General features: G+C 38.9%; 1 protein-coding gene across 43 annotated transcripts in view; it reads right to left on the bottom strand.

Annotated features, from left to right (window-relative positions):
- The window catches only part of UGGT1 (UDP-glucose glycoprotein glucosyltransferase 1), a 42,047-nt gene extending 22,775 nt beyond the window's left edge, over positions 1 to 19,272 (bottom strand). For 11 of the 43 annotated variants that reach the window (XR_015274248.1, XR_015274250.1, XR_015274269.1 and 8 more), the window contains exons 1-17: positions 18,285 to 18,806; positions 15,711 to 15,846; positions 13,823 to 13,905; positions 13,154 to 13,284; positions 12,220 to 12,332; positions 10,799 to 10,973; positions 9,369 to 9,465; positions 8,711 to 8,789; positions 8,412 to 8,512; positions 7,498 to 7,597; positions 6,328 to 6,388; positions 4,665 to 4,756; positions 3,851 to 4,001; positions 3,467 to 3,586; positions 2,615 to 2,700; positions 2,089 to 2,224; positions 1,043 to 1,174 (exon numbers count right to left, since the gene is read on the bottom strand). Coding sequence is in view for 12 of the 43 variants with exons in the window: in XM_086843275.1 (XP_086699401.1) it covers positions 1,043 to 1,174; positions 2,089 to 2,224; positions 2,615 to 2,700; positions 3,467 to 3,586; positions 3,851 to 4,001; positions 4,665 to 4,756; positions 6,328 to 6,388; positions 7,498 to 7,597; positions 8,412 to 8,512; positions 8,711 to 8,789; positions 9,369 to 9,465; positions 10,799 to 10,973; positions 12,220 to 12,332; positions 13,154 to 13,284; positions 13,823 to 13,905; positions 15,711 to 15,835 (1,782 nt within the window). In the remaining 31 variants the exon portion in view is untranslated. Of the gene's footprint in view, positions 1 to 1,042; positions 1,175 to 2,088; positions 2,225 to 2,614; positions 2,701 to 3,466; positions 3,587 to 3,850; positions 4,002 to 4,664; positions 4,757 to 6,327; positions 6,389 to 7,497; positions 7,598 to 8,411; positions 8,513 to 8,710; positions 8,790 to 9,368; positions 9,466 to 10,798; positions 10,974 to 12,219; positions 12,333 to 13,153; positions 13,285 to 13,822; positions 13,906 to 15,710; positions 15,847 to 15,984; positions 16,160 to 16,196; positions 16,323 to 16,394; positions 16,493 to 16,943; positions 17,020 to 17,725; positions 18,807 to 18,891 lie in introns of those variants that run through there. The other 32 variants (XR_015274249.1, XR_015274262.1, XR_015274275.1 and 29 more) reach the window with 14 other exon arrangements.
- Between the last annotated feature and the right edge of the window lie 35 nt (positions 19,273 to 19,307).

Here is a 19,307-nt window from a genome sequence, read left to right as displayed (position 1 = left end):
GACAGGGTAGAGAATTTTTTATTGTTTTTAAGAATGTGTTTCTTAAACATGCAAGAAAGCAGTTACTTGTGAGGCAGGGAGTTATTCTGTCAAGACATATTTCCCTGTTTCCTGTAAGCACTGAAAAATGCACCAGCATTGACAGATACCCTGTTAGAAGTTGAAGTTGACTAGGTTCTGCTGATTAGAGTTTTTGGTTGAGACCTCTCCTCTCATACAAAAATGCCTGTCTTAATTTTATGTATTTTCATTTCCTAAAAATGTTTTTCTTTTCACTATCCTACATTGGAAGACCCATATGCATATGAGCCAATTTTCTGTAACCCTAACTGCACTCCTGACATTTACAGATGTAGGCAGCATCATGTGTGTTACAGAGCCATTGGTGACAGTATTTGCATTTGTTTTAAAACAACAAAAGATAAGAAACACCCCCTTATAAAACCTCTGGTTTTATAAAAATCAAATTTAAAAAAAAAATCTGGTTCATCTCACATACAACTGGTTCAGTAGTGATCCAGCCTCCTAATTTTCTCCGTACAGAAAAGTATCAGACCTAAACACCACTTCAAGAATTATTTGCAGAAATTTGTTGAATGTCTTGCTATAGAAAAGGCATTTTGAATTCATAATCATGGCTTTATCTCATAGTATTCAAATACTGATTCGGAAGCCCCACACTGATCCCTCACAACGTTAACCTCTTGTTTTTTTCAGGAACCATTCCTTGATTTTCTTGCAAACACTTTTAAACTCTATTGCAGTCTGCATTCCATAATGAAAGCATGACTTACAAGTCACAAGAAAGCTATCTTGGTTCTTTACATATATTTTTTAATTTTTTTAAGATTTTTAAAATATATATATTCCATTATATGCATTATGTATATTATATAAAGCTCATGCTGAACATAAAACAGTAAAGTATTACTAGAAGTCCCCCAATGTGGTAACAAAATAATAACCTGGCTGGTAAGAGAACTGGATCAAGAAGTTGCATATAATTATATTTTCAATAAAGGTCTATTTCATGAATTCTTACCTTTCTGTTTTGATCATAGGCAGAATCAATTCCCAGAATACTGCTAACTTCCACATAAGGATACTGTTTCTCAAGAACACTAACAACATGTTCCACTTTCAGCTGATCTCCTGTTTTCACTTTGTTATATATCTGAAAGGGGAACACAAGTTTACTGCTGCAACTGTAAAGCCTCTGCCCCTATCAAAGGTCACCTGTATTAAAGTATTTATAATAAGGCATTGACAGCCAGACTGCAAAACTTATATTCATATTTATCAGCTGCAACAGCTCCTAAGCACTTGTAGCCATTATAAGTATCTTTCTATACCTTGTAGTCATTCTAGTGAGATTGGAAGAAGGTAAATATATATTTCTTTAAATAATAACTTGCATCTTTAATTAGAAAAGGTATTTGAGGAGGGAAAATAGTTGTCTGGGGAAGAAAGCCTCAGATAAAGCATATCCAAGGAGCTACCTTTCCTTCAGAACTTGGGACGTGCTTATGAACAATACAACATCACATGTAAAGCTGATAACTCTTTCCCTCTTGAAGGCACAAGATTGTACTTTGAGCTACAAATACACACTCAAAAAGAATAAAATTAACTTTTAAATAACCAGCAGTTTAACATCACAGTGTGCCCCAGCTTGCCAATTTGTATAAGTATCAAATCACAAGTGAAACTTGTTTTTACCAGCACCTGTATTATCCTTTGATGTGGCATAGGTACCCAGCTGGAACCCTTCAAACCAAATTATAACATTGAAGGGATGGAGCAGTTCAGAACTCAAGAGACAGAATGAGCAAAGGGACAGGATCAGAAAAACACACATAAGTGTTAAGTGTCACAATGAAACCTAGCCTCACTTGTTGAAGTTAGGTCAGAAGCACATTACAAGGACACATTTGTATTCTGTGGTACCAGTATTTGGAGATATTCTGCACACTGACCAAGCCAAAGAACAATTCCTTCCATTATCTACATATTAGATAATAGATATTACACATCTTATGTACATGGAAAATATTAAAACATTAATTTCCCTTTCAAATTTATACTTACAGACATGACAGTCTGAAAAGCATAATTATTGTCCATTTCTTGTGCCACATAATTGTATGTCCTAAGGAGAGCAACACCAGGATCCTGAAGTCCATCAACATCCTCAGAGTCATTAACCACAAAGGCCAGTCCTATCCTGCAATCACACAAATCCCCAAGTCATCATTTTTATAAAGAATCATACAACTGCTGGCTGTGATCTTCATTTTAAACCCAAGATTCTTCTAGAATAACTTGGGAGCAGAGCAGCCAGGAATCAAACTTAGGACATATCATCTATAACAAGTCCATGAAAATCTTGCTTTTCACCTCTCTCCCATCCAAAACTTTAAATTTCCTTTGGACTGTTAAAAAACTGAACTCTGTTTGCTAACAGAGAAAGTTATATTCAAAAAATATACACATACCTCGACTATGAGGTATGTAACATTTCTGCAGTGTCCTAGCAATGAGAATTTTACAACTGCAAAAGTCACATGAATAAAACTGATGAAAAAAAATCCCCAGACATTAAAACAGTGATTACCTCAGCGGGATGTGGTTACTGAAGAACATTTCTGCCACATTCAGTAATTCTGCTGTGGTCTCATGAGTAGGATCTACTATCAGCACCTGTACAAAAAGAACAAGTGAAAAGTTTTCATGCCCTGGAGAGCCAATGCTGCCAAGATGTTCTCTGAAGTCCCAGCCCAGACAGAACTGGGCCATTCAGACTGCATGTAGGGCCCCTTCATTCATGCAATTGTTGTCTTAGAATTTAAAAATTTCTATGTTAAAAGTATTGAGCTCCGGAGAAAAAGGTAACACATCAAAGCTCCCACAGCTTCAGATGGTTCAGGTCCCTATTTTCCCCTAATCAGTTATTTTTGTGCATAGGGCCACTTTGTCACATGACAAGAGTTACAGTGCACAATTTGCAACTCTTCATCAGATATAAGTAATTTACCTAGAGACTAAAAGGACATCCATGACTAAGCTGAAGGCTGGTGATCATTTTTTAAGTCTTGGTGCATGGGTCCTTTCTAATGAATTTGGTCTTAACTCTGCTAAGAAGACAGTAGTTAACAAATCTGACGGATTTCATTAACCAACTTGAGGTATTATAACAAAGTTGAAACAGACCAAATTGTTATTTATCAGATGATAATTTTGTCCATGACAAAACAACTGGCATCTAACAGATGCCACAGAATCATGCTCAGTGATCTGAATCTCAGCCATAACTTACTAATACAACACCTTTTAGAAAAGCAACCTCTCTCTCAAGCTATTTAAGTGACAGGGAATCCAGGGTATATGCAAGGTAACCTGCAAAAGCTGATGTTTCTGCTCTTGACAAAACAAAACACACATTTCATCCAGTCAGATCATTACTCACAAAATTATGGAAGTTTTTTCTAATTTGCCTGATCACGCCGGGAAATGTGGGCCGCAGCAGTTCTTGCACACTGGAAGGCCAGGAATTGTACCGACTATCAACTTCAAGGTTGTTGATCCACTAAGAAAGAGGAAAGGCATTTAAATCATTAACAGTCCTCCTGCTCTGGTCTGAGACTGAAATATTTTCAAATCAGATGCTGTATTGAGGACTGTATAAGTAAGAAATTAAGCTTTTAAAAAGTGCTGATTATAACCTTATTATCTTTTTTGCTTCACTGCATTTTCAGAGCTGGTTGTGAGACAAGGACAAAAGCTGCCCTGACATCTTAAGAATGCTTTGCCCAACAGCAAATCAAGTATTTCTATCAAAACCCATACTCACTGAAATGGCAGGGCTTCTGATGTCCACAGCATAGTGAGAATCTGATGGCTGGGTGTTCAACTTCAGGACATTGTGTAAAGAAATTCCCTCAATTCCCAAGCTGTGCAGGCCCTCCATAACACGGGCTTCATTGCGGAGCACATCAATCAAGCTGCAAGGAAAAGCAAAATGGGGATGAATTTTAACCCCACAGCAAATAACCTGCTCTTACCCTCAGGGTTAACAGATGAAAGGTATAAACAAGTCTGCCATGTTTGTGCATTAGTTCTTATTTATCACCTATTTCTTACCATCCTAAAAAACTTGAGGTGACTTAAATCTATTAAATTAGTATTGTATAAATAAGAAAAGCAATGTTAAATCAGGATAACTAATCCATTATATATCTATATAAAATGGAAACACATCTTGACAAAACTAGGATGGTTTCTAGATGAAAAATTTACAGTGGTTTATCCTTTGAGAATTGGTCTGCTGTCTTCAGAATAAATCTGTATACTGACAGTCTGACAAGCCAACATCTCGCTAGCCACAGCACAGGTCAAAAGAACAGCACAAAGGTGACTTCCCATTCCAATCCTCAAGGGTATTCCACTTTTCACTTAGATGTTCTTAGATTCACTGTCCACATTAGATTTTTTTGTTGGAAATGCACTTTGAAGACAAGGAACCATGATTTGCTTTTTATAGTACTTATCAATTAAACATAGCTTAGATTATGAAGAAGGTTCAAAACTGTCTATCATTCATGCAGATTGCAAGATGCAAGTTTCTAAACAGAATGCAATTATTGTGAAAAATAAAACATTCCTACCTAAATATATCCTGAGTGTCTAAATCAATAAGTAGTCCATTGATGAATAGGGCAGAATCTCCTGGTTGCAATCCTAACGTTCCCTTGAAATACTGAAATGAAGTAGGAAAAGATTATACAAGTGCTCTGCACAGAAAATACTGTTAAAGAGTTTAATGTTGTTTTTTTCCAATAGGTCTTGTTTTGTAGTACCAGTCAAGAAGTTCTATTTAGAGGCATGATAAGCACTAAAGGAGAAACATTGTATTTGGATATTTTACAACACTACCATCAAGAATACTGTGAGCAAAGCAAACAGAGGAATAACAAAAGTACCATGTGAAGTTCCAAGAACAGGAAAGTAGCTTCTGATAAGAAAAAATTTACATTTCTTATTAAATAAATAAGGCTCCCAAAGAAAAACCGAGTGTTAAATTGTATCTTAATGTGGATAATTACATAGTGAACTCTAACATAACAGTAGCAGTGAACTTAACTAACAAATAATACCCACACAAAGTGAGCAGAGCAAAGAACAGCTATGAAGGGCAGGGTTAGATATAGCCTGGTCTGGATATAGTAGCCCAGGTATTCCCTGAATAAAAATGAATCCACAAAATCATGGGTTTACTTGTGGACCAGAGTCTGATCTAACACACCACAGAAAGGCCACCAGACAGCTTTAGCTTGGAGCTACATCCTATATTTTGTCCCTTCCAGAACCACATGGGACAAGAATGTCAAACCCCATCCCTTCTCCTCTGATTTTATCACTACTGAACAAGGCATTTCTCTCTCAGAACAGGAACCTCAAGGCACTTGTAAGTACCTTTGCATTTACTTCAAGACTCAGCAAATATCATTGATCAGATTTCTAAACAATTTATGTGTACTTAACATACATTGTCTTTTTTCTAATAATACCAAATAAGAGTGAAATGTGTGAATAGGGCAATGTAGCTCATCCAGCAAACACTGCCATTTGACTTTCTTTTTCATTACTATATTAAACTTTTATTTTGCACTCTGTCCAGCTCACACTGCCTGCCATATTTTAGTTGCACGAAGTTGTACAAAAGCCTTTACAAAATTCCAAGGTGGCTGTTGGTTTTTTCAGTGCTTTGCTAATGCCAAGTACACAGCTGAGCTGTCTGAAACACTTCTGCAAATACAGAGCCTACTCAGTGACCTCCAGAGGCCCCTCATGACCTGTGGGATTTTATGATTCTGCTTCAAAGCACATCTAGACTTAGCTGGTAAATTTTATCCCTTCACTAGTTTCATTCTCAAAGCACCAACACTGGAATCATTTCCTCCATACAGCATGAATCATTCTAAAGCCATGGCAGGTTTTGAATTTATTCTGTGACTTCCCAGTGATCAGTGATGTATACAGATCTCTAAACATCATCTCAAATTAGATAACAATAACTAATTTTCTTCTGCATTGTTAAAACTGTATGAAGATGCTTAATATAGCTGCTTTTCAAGCAATAAATTTCTAACAAAAGCAGTGTTTTCATATTTGAGCAAAGAAGCTTAATTATGTTCCTCAACCATGTTTGAAAACCCAACACTTTGTCATTTCCCAGATGCATACTACAAAGTTGTCTGTGAAAATACTGGGTCATTATCTTGAGCAACACATAAACACAAGTGCAAAGGCACTTTCTGGACAGGTTACCTTTTGGTTCTCTTCAATTTCTGCTCTGAGTTCTGAAGAAACAACTGTTTTTGTTATGGCTCTACAAAAAATAAAAACATCATGCTGTGAATCCTCTTTCTGTTTATCTACTGGATAGATATCTACTTATCCTACCTTTTGTACCTTACATATTATGAAAATTAACTTTCTAGTATAAAGAGATGCAGCAAGAAGCAGTTGCACTTGGTGACTGTGCATTAAATAGTAGGATGCAGCATTTCTCTTACACTGTATAATCCAGCAGCACAAAAATGTTAACCACATGCCAACTCTCAGTGTCTAATTTCACATTAACCATAATGAAAGTGTGCAGCTGCCAAAAACTTAAAGATGGAGGCTGACAAGAGAAAATAGGGGATTTCACTCCTCACAGTGGGTTCCCATTCCTTTCCTTACTTGGGATTTAGTGATTTCATCATCACAGAGTGGGTGAGTACAGCCCAAAGATCAGCCTGAAAACACACTGAGATGCAATGCCTGCCTTAAGAAGCTCTAAATAACACCTCAATATCAGGTAGTGGGAAACAAGACCAGAAGTCAGTTTCTTTTTACTCTCTTTGCAGGTGTATCTCCCACCAACCCAAAAAGGACAAGGTTCTATAATATCATCTTCACAATCCAGGCAATGGAATTCATCAAGAGAAATATATCTCTAGACTGGCTGGCCATGCCAGATCATTATTGAGTTTTTTGAAACAGATTTGAATTTGTTAAAGACAGTCACTGACGAAGTACAAAAACCAGTGGAATTGCACATTAGCCTCTGCAGTGAAACTGACTGGGTTGTTTGGCCAAGTTGATCCCAGAAGAAGAGTGGGACCTTGTGAGCAGATAAATGTTAAGACCATTAAACAGAAAACCCAGCCAATAAATTCCTGATGACTTCATGCAATAGGTTTAGATGCATTTCACAAAAAACCAGCACAGGCAATTCTAGCAAATTTTCTACCAGTCCACATCAGTTGCCATCCAAGAGAAGCACCATAAAATCCTCTTTGTAACTGTAGGCTGAAGAACTTCCCTGCATAAACATTCCCTAGTGTTTGCTTCCAGCTAAATGAAAGTCGGAATTAACCCAACCGATGCTGCTTTTCTCAGGTCTTGCTCAGGGAGAGTAATAAACTTTCTAGGAGTCAAAATTAAAGTTACCTGGCCTTTGTAGGAAAGTTCTGACTAAGATCTTTCATGACCATCAGAGCATCCACAGGGGGAGCAGTCAAAATGCGAGCAGCAGTTTGAAAACTCAAATCTTAGAAGTGAAAAAACAGAGGTTAAGAACTCAAAACTGAAAACAAGGCAATGCAGATATAACTTTATCTTTCAGCATTTTTCCCTGTTACCTAAGGAAATTCACTTTCTAACTGCACCTATAGATACTTCATCTCATCTTCTTTGTGTTCAACTTCTACGTGTTGCCCTGAAGCAAGTAACCCACTCCAGCTGAACCAGTGCATGCTGCCTACAGGTTGCTTCAGTGAGTCCAGACCAGCACTCTTTTTTCCCTTTGGCTGAGGTGGGAGGATCTGCCCTTCCACTGGATATTGGTAATTATTCCCTGTGGCTTCAACATACGTTCAGCCTTTTGAACCACTCTTTTTGAGAGGATGAAAAGCCTTTTCACAGGCTTTTATAGATGTTTTCCAGGGAATGAGGCCAGAGAAGCATGCAATTGACTCTGAAATACAGTTCTCTTGTGAGAAATCTCAAGACTTCACATCTAAAGTGTGATCATGGAAAGAAACTTTACATTCCTTTCTTTTCTGCATTCAGCAGACCACACAAGCAGTCAAAGAGCAAGTAGCTCACTGTACTCCACAACATAGAAAACAATCCTCGTGTCAGAAGTCCTGATAAACAATCCTAAAAGCTATTTCAACATGACTCTACAATAAAAGGCACTTTAAAAAAACAAGTATTTTCCAAGTGAGACTGAATGCAGGAATTTACAGTCAAACTCTGTCAACTGTACACAGCCCCTAACAACCTCCATAGTGTAGAACACCAGAAAACATATTTACATTGAGTTTTTGTAGACCATAATTGAAAGCTTTTATCCAGATTACCTTGTAGCTGCCATACTTTCAAAGGTGCCATTTCATTAGTACTTTCCACGAGGTGTTTTCTGAGCTCCTTCAGCTCTTCTGACAAGTCAGGATACAGCTGCCTAAAAGGATACAAGGGTCAAACAACTTCTGTAGTGTCCATAAAGAAAGTCTGCTGCTAATTTAAAGAAACTACCATATAAAAAAGTACGCTGCTATCACATACAGGAAACTCAGACATGTAAAAAACAGTAACAAAGCAAAAGACTGGCATTTCTGCAAAAAGTTTTTTGATATGACAAAGTCCAACTGAGTTTTACCTTAGTTTTCCAAATAGAAATCCTTGCACTTCATCAATGGGGTCATTTTCATCTATGACAGTAGCATTCACATCTGTGCCTATAAACACACAGAGAACAGCACTAGCACCAAGTTACTCACAAACAGAAAAAGAGGAAACTCTGGGTTTTGTATGTGTATGTGCACACGTGAAGAAAAAGTACACGTGAAGAAAAACTATCAAAATAGTTTTGGCAGATGCATGGGAGCCTGTAGAACAGAGATCAGTTCTCTATAAAAGCAGCAAAAGCAAAAAAAACCCATGCAGAATTCTGTCTCCCCAGAAAAAACAAACAAACAAACAAAACACCAGCCAGGGACAGGGAATACATTCTGCTCTGATGATGGCTAAGTTAAGGCAAATTAGAAAAATTTGCTTTACATCTGCAGAGTAGCTGGTAAAAATTAATTGCATTAGTGCCATGACTAAGATCTAGTCCTGGGCCATGACTCCAGGATTTGACAAATGCGGAAGTGCCATGGCAAAGATCTGTTTCATAAGGAACATGCTCCCAAAGGGGATTTCAGAGCTAAGGAAAGAAAAGTATCTGCAATTCAGACATTCATAGCAAAACAAGTACAAAATTACCTTGGTAAAATTAAAATGTTCACATTAAAATACTTCAAATAATAATTCACCTTTCACCTGGGTATCATCCTTGGCCTTATATTCTGTACTTTTAATAGCCAGTTCTACGCCATAGCCAGAGAGATAGACCTTTTCCTTGCTGGGGTTCTGGAAGAAAAAGCCAGCACTGTGATACTGACATCTTTGTTTGATCCAAGAAATAAAATACTACCACTTCCCAAAGCTAAGAAATCTCAATCTGGTATTCCAGACATAATGGGTACCAAGAAACAAACACCGTGGGACTCTGCAGTAACTCTAATAATTTTATTTCCTTCTGTTTTTCAACACACTTCTTGAAGTTCAGCAAGCAAGAATTATCTCTATGAACCAAAAAAACATCAAAATCCACAACGTAAAGAGGAGCACTAAACAATGTTTTCAGGATTCAGCATGTGAGCAAAGCAGAGTGTGACAGATTCCCATCATCAAATCAGAGGGTGGAAAGGAACTTCAGCTGTGAAGTCCAAAACTTAAACATTCACTGAAGAGTTACCACAGAGAATGACAAGAAATAAAATAATGACAAAAGACAGGTGCATAATTAGTTCTGCCTTTACTAAGAGAAACACGATCACTTTCTAAAAGTATTTTGAAGTGTATAGGAGCCACATAACAGTACCAAGATCTAAAGTGTAATACACTGAATTTTGAATGTAAGTAGTCCTCCCAACACTGATAAACAACTACTTTCTTTTATAAAAAGAAAGAGGTGTATGCAATGTATGACTTATCTTATTAAAAGTACAAGTAATATTAGAAGTGAACCAGCTGATGCCCTTTTTCTTTTATTTATTTTTTTTCTTTTCACATTCAAGCCTGAGTGCTACACTGCAGGTTTTGGCAATACTTAGTAATATTCAGGTAACAAATCAAAGAACTCTAGTTCTTCATACCTTCTGAAATGTAGTTTTAAATACTAATCCAGTGGCTATGTATGATTTAGTGGAGGAAGATGGAACCCAGGATAAATTGCACTAGGAGTGGTAAGTGGGTCTGCAAAAAAATTACTACAGAAACAATGTCTTTGTTTTGAAAATGGTATGTTAATGTTAATCCTTGCTTTTTATATCAAGTGACTACAGTAACTAAGTGGCCTGTGAAAGATCTGGCTATTTCCTATGCTCTAATATGGGTAGAGAAACACTTTTTTTTACACTAAAATCTCTAATTAATCTGGAATTTAAGTCTGGACTTGTGAAATCAAACTATCTTACTTAAATCAGGAGATTTAAAATATTCTCTATTACTCAGGTACATGCAATAAAAAAAAGTAAAACTTTGAGCACTCCAAATAAATGAGCAATGTCAATTTAAAGGGAGCAAAAAAGTAGGCAAATGTCAATTTAAAGGGAGCAAACTTGGGTCAGTTTTCTTTCTGAAAACCAAGGCCAGTTACTGAGTTTCAAATACCTCTGCTACAATGCACAAGTATACTTACAGCAATGTAGTGTCTGAGCACGTAAGTGATTTCTCCTGCCTCTGCCTTTGAAACAAGCCTCCTGTGGTGTCTGTAGAACTCCTCTGAGCCGAGCTCTGCATAAAGTATGACCACAGGACTTTCGGGGTTTGACACTGGGTATTTGTGGTCCCCCTTGAACAAAAATGGCTTTGGCCTAAGAGGAAAGAGTGAAGAAAGACAGTGTGAGTCACAGCATTTCCTCACTCAACACAAGATGCACATTTTTTCCCTGTTTAATTGTTTTGCACTGAATACATGTGTCAAGCTATGCCCACATATTATATCAAGGCTGGCAGCACTTGGTGCATGTTGATAAAAGCTTTGTGAAAAATGAACACATGAAAAGGAAACAAATGACTAAGAGTTATTTTGAAACTAATATGATCCCAATTTTAAAAACCAAACAATTTTCCTTTAATATCCAATTAACTCTCTCCCCATAGTGATTCATAAATTCTGTATGAAAAATTAAAAAGGCTAATAGAATAGCTGTGCCAAGGGCACAAATTCATTTCAACCTGGTCCTTGGCTTAGTATACAAACAAGAGAGTGAATGCGATAATGAAATTAATCCTCTAAATGTTGCTAACCACAAATACTGTATCATGTTCTTTGTTTACATTTTGTCTAAAGTGCAATGAAGTACTTAAAATATTCCCAGTTAGTTAGAAGAATAGGATGTGAGCTACAGATGCCATATGCTTGCACATAGACAAAAAACTCGTCATGCTTCCAAGAACCAAATTACCAAGATTACAAAAATCATACTGAAAACAAAAATGTTTTGATATTTTGAAAAAAAACTGAATGTAAGGATTTGGGTTGGTTTTGGTTTGTTATCTGGGTTGTTTTTTTTAAAAAAAATAAATATTGTATTTTATACCTTCCTTTTGTTAGCAGTTACAATCAAGTTCTGTCCTTGCAGAGAAATCTGAATTTCAAATATATTGTGTGGTAATGGTTTTCTTTGTCAAAGCTGAGAAAACTATACAGAGAAAAAAACACTGTGCATGCTTTCAGTCATTCATAAACAATTTGTTACATTAGCTCTCATTTGAATATGCAGCCCAGCTCCTTCTATTTTCCCTACATACTGAAGGTTTTACACACTCCTGAGAATTCCTACTGTCCTTCAACAGTTTCCACCTATTTCCAGAATTTGTTTCCAAATTTTCCTGTGCAAATTCCTCTTCCTAGTAGATCTTACCAAAGAGCAAGAGGTAAGAAAACAATCATTTCAATCTGAATTAATACCAAATAAGAGACTGCCACTCCTGTGCCAACAATGGACAGGAAAAATCAACACTGAAGAAACAACAGGTTTACAAACTCTTCACAGCAGTAATTCTAACAGGTTAAATCTTAAGAGCTAATCCAGTAATAGGAAATTAAGCAAATACCTGTCTGAAGCTGCCTGTAAAAGGTTTCCAAGAGAGTCAAATTCACATGTTTTCTCCCCGTGCACAACAAAAAACAGAGTACAGCCCTCTGGTGGAGACTCATCTGCTGCTATCTGTATAAAATAATTATAATAATGTAGGCTGAGTGTTTGCCCTTAGAACAAAGTGTAACAGTGTAGCTGTGCAGCAAACAGTATTATTTCCTACATTCCAAACTAGTACTACTTCCATGTTTATGACATAATTTAAATACAAGGTGAAATTGCAAGGTGGAGAGTTAAGCCTTCAGTTATTTCTCAGCCTGTTTCTATTAACTGAAAGGTTAGTTGCAGGTACAGAAAGCAAGGCTTGCAATTGTAGGGGTTTTGGTTGAAGGGTTTTTTTGTCTTAGACATCACAAACATCTGTATTTGTTAAATATCAAACAACAAAATGACTCCAGATGAACAAGGAAGATGTTTTACAGTATTATTTAATTATAGCACATCCTAATGTGAGACAATTTGCAACGAGTTACATGATAACCTGAGATTAAAAAAAAACAGAGAACACAATGAACTTTTATTTCTGGGTTCTATTCACTATACAACATACACACACATATATATGGATTACTACCTTCAAGTAAGTTCAGTTGAGCAACAGGAACAGCATCACAAATACCAATGGAGTCACAAAGATGGTCCTCACAAAAATCTTTGCACCAATTCTTAATGCAGAAGGCACAAAGATATGCAGACATGCCAAAATGATAATCCTTTACTCTACTCTAGACAAAAATTCAGCACCTCATGAAATTTGTATGTACATCCACTCTGTAGCTCAGGTATACAGAGCAGTTGATCAGTTTCTCAAATGTTTCCTTCCACAGCTCCCTCCTTCCTGAGCCTTGGTGAGACGCTCTGCACATCACCTCAGCATTTTCTGTACTAACCTGTTGGAAAGCTTGAACTGCTGCAGAGTAAGAGCGTAAAGACAGCGAAAATTTCAACAAATTCTGCTGCAAAGGTGACAGGGTCTGGCAGGCCACTTTCAGCATTTCCTGGTAAGAAGAATAATCACTACCTGCAAAATCAAAGTACAAGCAGTTATCTTTCTATCCCATAGGCTCATCGAAGAGGGGCTTCTCTTCTTAGATTTGTAGCAACAGAAGCAAATGACATTAATTCTGAGCATGCACATGACCATTCCTCCTCCAATTTCATTACAGCCAATCCTACAGGTGGATGAGAGTGAATTTCAACAGAGATCCATGAGAGTACACTTCAATACATTCTTGAGGATGTAAACATGTGCAGGGGAGAAGGGAAACAGTTAAGAGCTCCCATTTAACTTTGGCTGAGAAATAGTAGCACAGAGAAAAGGAACTTAAAGTATTTAATACTTCATGTTGAAAAAGAATCTGGCAAAAAAATGTTTTAGACTCATCCACTACAGCTTTTGTCAAATGGATATCCAAAAGACTTGAGCACATTACAACAAAAAACATTACTGAAATAAGTATTTTAAAAGTCAAATGAGAACTAACATAATGGAAGACAAAATACTGTGATATATTTTTCAAGTATCAGTCAGCATCAATAAAAATACTATTAAAACTTACCATCATGCTCAGCTGTCTTAATATTCTCACTGGCTTCAACAAAATTCCAGAATTTTTCTTGACCTTCTTCTGATAAAAATTCACTAAGTAAGATGAGAAGAGTGAGCTAGATCTACAAATTTTCTCTCAAGTTACAAATCTAACACCTTGTAATGCTTTACAGAAAGTTACCACCTACCACCTATACCAGAAAACTGTGTTACTAGGAAAAGCACTCCAGGAAAGCTAAAAACAAACAAATCCAAACAAATAATAGTTGCAGACCAGGACAAATACACAATACATGAAAGCAGCTTTTAAGGCACCTGCTGTTCCTTTAAATGCCATTAGCAGGCAGCAGTGTCCATCCATCCTGGTAGCCCTCCTCCCTAATGCATTTCTTCGCTATCTCTCTTTTATAAGAAACACACATTTTTGTTTATTTTGCTGAAACAAACTGCAGATTACTGTAATTACAAGCTTTGGTGGGTTTTGGTTTGAGGTTTTCTGTTTGCTTGTTCTTAAATAAGCAAAAGGAGAAGTCACAGCTTCAAATCATGTTACAATTCCCATATACTATGCATATAATTGGGTACCTATACAAGGTTATCCTCTAAGATAACCTTGTATAAGAGGAAATCCATCCTCTAAGCGTTGCTAACCACAAATACTGTATCATGTCCATCATGGAACATACTTGCTATGCTAAAGAATGCTACAACAGAACATCTGGGGCCCGCTCACTACCACAGTAACTTGTGTGTTCCAATCCAAGGGTAAGTGCTGCTTGAACACCTGGGTGACAAATTGCAGTGCTGGGCTAAGTGCAGTGACCAGCAGGAGTGATTTTACACTGCAGTGCTGCATCATGCTGCAGTTCATCCCAGGTGAACAATCCTTCCCTATCCAAAGTCTACGAATACAATGGATCGAGTCTTTGGCACATTATTTGGATTATTTGCTTACTGTTTCACACTCTCTTAGGTTACTGTTTCAAACTCTGTTGAGTTTTCCCCCAGCAGTGTCACACAGTCTCACAGTGTCAGGGTATCTAAATCCTGGCATTAACACCTGTGCTTTGCATTTTACTGCTTAAGGAGTTCCCAGTCTTCAGCTTCTCCAGAGAAGGTTACGGAAAAGTAATTTCCCCTAGGACACACGTGTCCTCTGAATGAAAGCCATGCTCCTGTGCATGAAACCCAGCAATGCTCAACTATTTTCATGTGAAACAAACTGCAGTAAAACAGAGAAAATTCCACATTTGGCAATACCCTTAAGTGATAAAAAATTAAGCCCACACAAACCTAAAATTCTAAAAGTCCTACTGATATCTACAAACTAAAACATGACAAAATTAAACAATGGGGGATTTCAAAAGTGCTAAGCAGACAGGCACTGAAAAGACAACATTTCCCTTTCTTTATACACAACATCTTTAAAAAAAAAAAACCATAGAAGAAATGTTCCCAGGGTGACTTGCACAATTCTTACCTCACATGAACAAAGTTAAACTCAAGCTTTAGCAAGCTAAATATACATGTGCCATAAACATGTATCAAACCTTCAACACTGAAGTAAAATATATTCAGCTATGGAATCTTACAAGATCCTGGTAAACTCTATCTAATGCTTTGAGTAAAACTTCATAAGGCAAAAAAATACCAATTATGTAATTGTTTATGGTTATTAATACTTGTTCTAATGAAAAATTAAACAATTTATCACACAGAAAACCTACTACTGTCTCCTCTAAAATACTCCTCCCATCTCCCCATGCACAGTAGTGATCACATTCCCATGTTATTACTGTTGTTTGTGACCAGAAACCAAGTGCCACATAACAAAGACAACACTTTATCCTCTTAAGCATATTCTGATTTGACAGTGAAAGAAATCCCAATGCCCTTACCTTGTTTCAAGGAGTAAAGGAGTTGAAGACCACTTTGTAGTTAGAGATGTTGTCACAGCCTTAGAATCTGCTTTTACAAGTGAAGAGCTGACCCAGATTCCAAGAATTGCAATAAGTATTCCCATTTTACAGAAGACTGAAAATGACGAAGGAAAAGAAAAAGTTTTGCATTGTCTCTTCTTATAGATACAGGATCTCAAATACATTGAGACATATGTTAAGATTTTAAAATTGCATTTAATGCAATACATTAATGAAATGATTATCCTCTCACCTGGGCTTACAAAATCAGAAACTTGAAGAGAGGCAAGGAATTTACAAACTTACTCCTGAATGCAATTAAACCTAAATGAATTCCAGCTGCCTCTGTCTTTATACTTTCAAATAAGCTTGCTTCTGGTTCTGGGACACCAACACCACATGCATCTTGCTTTAAGAGGTATTGCAAACTGCATTCATTTCAGACAATGGAAGATAAAATCACACCTTGTGTTAGCACAGATCCAGCAGCTGTGGACTAACCAGAGTCAGATGAGCCAGGCAAGGATGAGATTCCCCAGTCAGTCCTTTAGGTTTTTTGGGGAATGAAGAAACAAGTATTTCCTGGCTGCACTAAGCACCATGAAATTTTAAAGATAAAAAATAAATGAAATAATGCAAACAGACTCAAATTACACAACCTACCATGAGAAATGAGCCAAAAAAAAAAAAGAAAAAAAAAATTATGCCAGTTCTTTACTGTCCTTCATTTTGTGTATTTTCAAGCCTTTGTATTCTCTGGCCTACACACCAAAACAAATCAGAGTGGAATTTCCTTGCCCACAACTCCTAAGCTTATGGAACACCCGAATACTTGGCTTTAATTTTGTCATGTTGACTTTCCATTACAGTCTCCAAAACTTCAAGCTTTTTTTGTCCCTCTCTGACTATAGTATATTTATATTTACAACACCTCCAATATGCACCCAAGTACTCTTTAATTTCTTTATATTTTTCCTGGATAACTCATTTTTCCATGTCCCCCTTGCACCTGAAAAAACATCCTGCTGCAATTCTACATATATCACACCCAACAAGCTGCCAGGATCTAACTTCTGCCTGTTTTTTATTACAGTCTCAATAGGAAGAATAGGGTTATATATCTGTAGCTCTAAGCTACCTGTACAGACACATAGACAAACAAACCAAATCCTACTCTCTTTAAAAGCTTACACCCCTCCAGCCAAATGTTACCAGCAATAACTCAGACATGGTTCTTTCTCTGGGGATAAAACCAGAAATTCCTGCTGTGATCTCCAAAGAGCAGCTTGGTCAGCTGCTCACAACATTTGCTTTCTGCCACACCTGGGAAGCAGACAGATGGCATCACAGAATGGTCACAGCCATCACTCCCTGTGTGCAGAGGGGGAAGCTCAGCCAATATTTGTGGAGTGAAACATTGGCTTCTGCCAAGTGCAACAAAAAAAACACAGTTCACAGCTCCTCCCAGAGATGGGTCCTTTTTATTCTCTGCAAATCATACAGTGGAGTTTGGAATAGGTAAATTAATATACCAAACTGCACTCTCATGACTAAAGCTCCTATGCTACTGTCTTGTGCCTTCTTTCCCGCTCTGGAAAAGACTGAAATAAAAGCCTTTTCCTGCACAAAACAGGAAAAAAACCAAAGGACACATTTGTCACCTGACACAGTTTAGTCAACTGAAAACCTCCACATTAGGAATATCTACAAGCTCACAATAGCTGCCATAAAACAAAGGCATGACCGGTATCTCAAAGAAAAATACAGTATGGAAAAGGAGGCAAGAGGCACAGGAATGAACATTAGTGACACAAGGAGATCCGGCTCTAAGCAAGGTAACAAAGCAAAACCCAATCCAAATTATGACACCGCAAGGCATGTTCCCCATTCCTCGGCTGTAAAGATTTTCCCTCCTGATTTTTCTTCCAATTACTCCTGGAATACTCCTGGAAACTTGCACATCCAGCCTTGGGGAAAGGAATAAATCAGCTCACATTTACAGTCAGTGCCATGCCCTGCGAGGTCAGTCTGGTGGCAGGAGGGTGAAGGGCAAAGGAAAGCGAGCTGCTGCCGGGACAGGGGGACAAGTCCTGCTGAAGACACAGCGCTGAGCCCGGAACCGACACCGTGCACGGCAAAGATCCCCTACAACAGCTCCGGCTCAGCACGTCCTTTAAAGGGCTCCCGCTGCCGTGCCACGGATGCTGAAACTAAACGATGGCGATTAACCGGCTAGCCCACGACTAGAAATCGTGTCGCTGAAACGCTGAGCACGGCCCAGGGCTCAAAACACACACATTAAACCCGCGCCGTCAAGGCGCTAATGGTGCGAGGCATTAAACCCGAGCACAACCTCTGCCGCTCCCCGGTCCCGCTGATCGACCGACCCCCGCGGGGCGCCGAGGCCGCTCGAGGGACCCCGCCGGTGTCGGCCTCGCGGCGAGGCTTCTCTCCGCGGGGCTCTCCTCGGCTGCCCGCTGCCCCCCAGCCCGCCGGCATGAGCCCGGCCCGCGGCCGCTCCCTCAAGGCCCCGCCGGTAACCGCGGTACCGACCTGAGAGCGGCCGCGCGCCCGCCCGGCTCCCGCCGCCCGCGCCGCTTCCGCTTCCGCTGCGATGGAGCGGCGCAGGGCGCCGCGTTGTGACGGCCGAGCCCCGGCCCCGGGGAAGGGCCACGGTAACTGCGGCGGCTTTTCCCGGATTTCTGTGCAGTCCCAGTTTAAGGAGGTAACGGCCGAAGCAAAGGTGGAACCTGTGTTTTTATTCTGATATGAATTCGCCCGTGAGCAGTCGCCAGCCTGCCCTGCTCGAAGGAAGCCCAGTGCAAATACTGCTTCCTTCAGTTGCTCGTTTATTTACGGCGAGCGGAGCTGACAGCAGCAAACTACTGCTCGTGGCCAGAACTTTTCTCAGCAGCTGTTCACAACACAAACACTAAGGTTTGCGAGTCAGACCTAGGGGTTATTTACATGTGATCCTGAAATTTCAAAGGTTTTCTTCCTGGTTTAATTTTAAAACGTTATTAAAACTCTAAAAGTGGCAGGGGTTTGGCTGACTTCATCTCTGAGTCTCAAAACCTAAAAAAAAAAAAAAAAAAAAAACTCAAAAAAAAGAAAAATATCACGAAAAATGATGGTGTTTCTGATGTGGCTGTAACCAAACCTGAAGCCCTGCACTGGTGATCTCTCCGGGCTGTGATGTGCGTCGTCTCCAAGGTCTCTGGGTTGTTTTATTATTTTTTTTTTTTTTTTTTTTTTTTTCCCCCTCTATCCTAGTGATAGGGGAGGGTGGGGTGCCCCGTCCATATCCCCTTGTTCCTCCCCAGGATGGGAGCTGGGGACTTCGGGGAATGCCGGGTACTAAACCCCAGGGATCCCCAGTGCCCCTCCATGTCTTTGTGTGTCCCTTCCCAGGATTGTGGGGAAGCACTTTGGGGGGCCCCCACGGAGACTTTTGGGAGGGCTTGGGATGTTTTTGGGATACTGACGCCCTTCGTGCCCTCCCCAGGGAACCCCCAATGCCTTCCCGCCATGTCCTCTTGTCGCTTCCCAGTATGGGTGTAGGGGACTTTGCGGCAG

This window comes from Cyanistes caeruleus, chromosome 10, assembly GCF_971803275.1.
Source record: "Cyanistes caeruleus chromosome 10, bCyaCae1.hap1.1, whole genome shotgun sequence".
NCBI classification, from domain to species: Eukaryota; Metazoa; Chordata; class Aves; order Passeriformes; family Paridae; genus Cyanistes; species Cyanistes caeruleus.
This window is presented reverse-complemented; position numbering and strand designations above follow the sequence as displayed.